At 35.0% G+C, this 4,458-nt stretch overlaps 1 protein-coding gene across 1 annotated transcript; it reads right to left on the reverse strand.

The window, feature by feature from the left end:
• Nucleotides 1–1,474: 1,474 nt before the first annotated feature.
• LOC115033508 (UDP-glucuronosyltransferase 2B9-like) lies at nt 1,475–2,317 on the reverse strand. The gene has a single exon (XM_029486176.1). The coding sequence runs from the start codon at nt 2,315–2,317 to the stop codon at nt 1,475–1,477; it is 843 nt and encodes a 280-aa protein (XP_029342036.1).
• Nucleotides 2,318–4,458: the final 2,141 nt, after the last annotated feature.

Below are 4,458 nucleotides of genomic sequence, written 5' to 3' on the forward strand. Positions count from 1 at the left end.
CAGCAGAACTAATTCATGTTATTAACTGAATATTTCGTACCTAGTTTAGGTGCCTCGTGCATACTTTTGCATTCGACATAATATTATGTTGTCATATTATGGTTGAGATCATTAATCGATTACATTAATACCTATTTAATTGTATATTACAATAACATCACACTATATTATTTGTATTTGCAATTTTGAATCATAAGTTTAGTAATAAATAATAATATATATATTAATATTTCGTAATACCCAGTAATTGCATCGCGCGATTTTTATGAATAAATCCGAACATAATAATTTCTTCATATAAAAATACTAGAATTACAAATAGTATAATTAACTTTATGAAATTCAAAGAAACCGACATTTGTTTCAAATTTTAATCGGTTTTTCAAGAACGGTACAAAAACGGTTTTTTTAAAGAATTATTGCATATCGCATATCTGACCTAGATTGTCTAAATTCTGCAATTAAGGATAAAATCCATATAATAATTACAGAAGAATCATGGTTAGGAAATAATATTAATAAAAAATATATCTCGTTAAATAATTACCAATCTTCAATTTCTAAGAATCACACACGCAAATCAGATGGCATAGGTATATTTATTCAAAAAGATATAAATTAAACCATGGCTGTATTTATAATACAAGATTCTAACTGTCTGTTAACAACAATAACATTTAATAAAATTAATTATGGAATAGTATTAGTATATAGCTAGGTCTCCTAGTGGAAATATTTTTTAATTTATTGAGGATTATGAGGTAATAATCACTAATTTATTCAAATCTTATAGAATACTTACGTTAGTTTTAATAGGCGATATGAACATAAATCTCTACAACACTATACTACGATTTCTTAAATTATTTAAATTTCATTCAATATGTTAATTGCCCCACAAGACATTTAACCAATATAGTTGCATCGCCACATATTCATTAGAGATAATCACAAACATAACAATATTCATCAGCGGTATAGACTCACTAATTACTGATCATTATCCATTATTTTTACAATTAAGTTAAACCATTCCACAACATATTAAAAATACAAATAACAACTCATATAAATTCTTTAACTATAAAGAGCTAAAAAAGGCAATTTAAAAAACAGATCGGGACGAATTAAAAACTTAATAACATGGTGAAAAGAAAATATCATTACTTGTGTAAATTAAAAAAATTGATGAAGTTTTCAAATAAATATTCTCATTGTAAAAATTATGTCAGTATGTTAGAAGTCAACGATTTGCAATAGAAAATTTTGATTAAGTATAATAATTTTAAGACACGTGAATGTGAGGGAGTAACACTAACCCCACTCACTCTCGATGGATTCATAATCGATTTGATAAATTAAAATATGTCATCAATATTGTTATCGGAGTAAAACTCAAGTCAGTACGTTGGGACACGTATAAGTGTAGTTTTATCCAAAAAATGGTGGTGTGTAATCCCCTTAACACGGTAATTTATCCATCACTCACTTCTGGTATGGTTTTGGCAGGTTTTAGGTGTACGCCACCCACGTAAACGACATTCGGCGTAACAGGTCTCGGCGACTCGGTAACGTAATGACTGTTCTGGAAGATTATAGACGGGTTGACGGTCGGCGACAGGTCGTACGGTCTCGGGTCCGTGAAGAAGGTGACCAGCTGGTCGTACTTAGTTCTGGCTATGCTGTACGTCAGTAGCACCGTGTTGGTAAGCCTCTGGACAAACGTGCCAGGCACGGCGTGGCTGGCCAACATATTGGACACGCAAGCCGGGTTGGACAAGTGACCGGTGAGCCGCCGTTCGGCGAAAGTCATCATCGGCGACGGGATCGAGTAGATCACAGGCAGACCTAGCGACGCGGCCAGGTACGAAACGCAGTCGAAGGCCAGCGGTTCGATTAAGAGCAGGTCGTACCGGTCACATGCCTCGGAAGCCATTACATCGGCCAGCTTCTGGTTGCCGTGGACCGCATCGCAGTAGAATCGGATCCCTCCGGACATGGCGTTCAATAACATGAACGGATCTCTAGCTTCCTGGATCATCGCCATCACGTCCAATTCGAGTTTCATCGGGAAGTCGCGGGACGTATCCACCTCCGTGTAGTCGACCCGATCGCCGTCAGGAAACGGCGTAAAAACGGTCACCGTGTGTCCGGCGTCCGTCAGCGACCTGAGCACCGAGCTCATGAAGTACCAGTGGCTCTTTGCCGCCACCGTTTCGACGGCCAGTATTCGGGCAGCCTCGTCGACCGGTATCGTCCACGAGACAACCGACAACCACGAATACAACGACAGCGAGACCGCGGTCGATCTTTTCATCGTTGTTGTAGGAAATTTTGAACGGTAAGTGGTCTACTGTCCGGTCAGGTTACCACAATATGTTCGTATGAGTAATTTAGATATAATATATGTATGGCCGTACCAACGTATCTCAGCTATTAGCACCTCACGTATATTACATACGAGTCTGTACGCGCGCGAAGAGCTCCGGACTCGAACTGATATAAAAATAGTTATTACATCATAGGTATAAAGATTCGACGCGTGGTAATACCTATTAATATAATAATATTATAAGTGTTTATGATAACGTGTCATCAATCATATTACATACGAAATAATTATGCTAGTTGCTTACTGTTACTCGTTTGTTTAGCTTAAACTGGTTTGGAAGGCTGTTTCGAATTTTATATTACTTTCAAACGACCACAACAATTTATATGAACGATTTTACGACAGTGGCGTAGCGAACTTCATTAACTTATGAGGCACAATAATTTATATTAGTAATTATTATAGACCCTATTATACAGTGTGATCACGCTAAGAGGTACCACTGAATATCTCAGATGGGTGACTTTGTATTGAAATGGGGTTTTCGGGAGGTGATAGGGAGCACTTATTATAAATACATATTTTCAGACCAGTTTCAAATTTTTAGGTCACTCGGTACGCGCATGCGCAATACAACTTACTTTTTTTTTAATGGCAACCCCAGTTTTTTTCTGCAGATTCGGGTAGAGTATTTTTTTTCAAACATTTATTGTATAAAAAGTTTTTTTCTATTTTCAAAACTGACCAAATTAGACGTAAGTCAAAAATTGGATTTATGCATAATTATTTGTGTTTAATGATATTTTCATTTATAAACACTGGACATAATAAAATAAGACCCAATTAAATGTTTAATTTACTTTGTCTGTTTTCAAATAATAATTTAATAATACTGTATTGGTTACTAGATTGAATATCTCGAGTATGTGATAAATTTTGTTTAGTAAACTGCTATAATTGGTAGTTTAATTTTATTTTATTTTAAAATAGCCCTAATTACGATAAGATAAGCAGGTAATGTAATTATTAAGGTATTTAAACAAAGGTATTCATTATTTTGATGAAAAATATAATTTTACTTTTATTCTGTTACTAGACTCGTACAAAGTGTGTGCAATATCCGTGTATGTCAGGTTATTAAGTGCTTCTATAAACTACAATTTTTAAATATGAATAACGCTGAAAAAGTTGATTTGCTTTTAATTTATGCGCGAATGTCAACGTAATAAACGCCTGACTGCTTTGACGTATGCCGAACGATACTCAGAAAGATACCATCCACCATAATCTAATTATGTCTTACAACTTTTACAAGGTTTAAATCAGGAAGGAAGATTTCCTGGCACACAAATAAATCAACAAAGGCGTAAAGCAAATATTTTTGATGACGATAAAGAATTACAGGTACTAGCATACATAAGGGCTTATCCACGTTCGTCAATTAGGCATGTTGCTCGTGAAAGTGGGGTTTCATATGGTTAAGTCCAAAAAATTCTAAAAGAACACAAAATGCACCCATATAAAATCGATTTTGTCCAACATTTAATTATTTCACACTTATTTTATTATGTCCAGTGGTTATAAATGAAAATATCATTAAACACGAATTATGCATAAATCCAATTTTTGACTTACTTCTAACTTGGTCAGTTTTGAAAATAGAAAAAAACTTTTTATACAATAAATGTTTGAAAAAAAATACTCTACCCGAACCTGTAGAAAAAAACTGGGGTTGCCATTAAAAAAAAAGTAAGTTGTATTGCGCATGCGCGTACCGAGTGAGCTAAAAATTTGAAACTGGTCTGAAAATATGTATTTAAGTGCTCCCTATCACTTCCCGAAAACCCCATTTCAATACAAAGTCACCCATTTGAGATATTCAGTGGTACCACTTAGCGTGATCACACTGTATATAAATAATTAAGTATTTACGTAAATGGTAACTGAGTAGAATGATCGGCTTAGTGTGTACTTAATACATTATTTACTATATGTGAAATTCCCCTAGTCTCCAGGACACCCGTCACCCTTTAAGCTGAGGCCCGTGCCTCAAATAAAGTCCTTCGTCACGCCACTGTTGTACGATGAGACATTATCGCCGTGTCTTATTACGCCCACATCGCGAT

The sequence above is a fragment of the Acyrthosiphon pisum genome, chromosome A1 (assembly GCF_005508785.2).
Source record: "Acyrthosiphon pisum isolate AL4f chromosome A1, pea_aphid_22Mar2018_4r6ur, whole genome shotgun sequence".
Taxonomy (NCBI): Eukaryota; Metazoa; Arthropoda; class Insecta; order Hemiptera; family Aphididae; genus Acyrthosiphon; species Acyrthosiphon pisum.

Coding starts and splice junctions, on each gene's coding strand:
- LOC115033508 (XM_029486176.1), bottom strand. CDS start 2,317: ATGAAAAGATCGACCGCGGTCTCGCTGTCGTTGTATTCGTGGTTGTCG.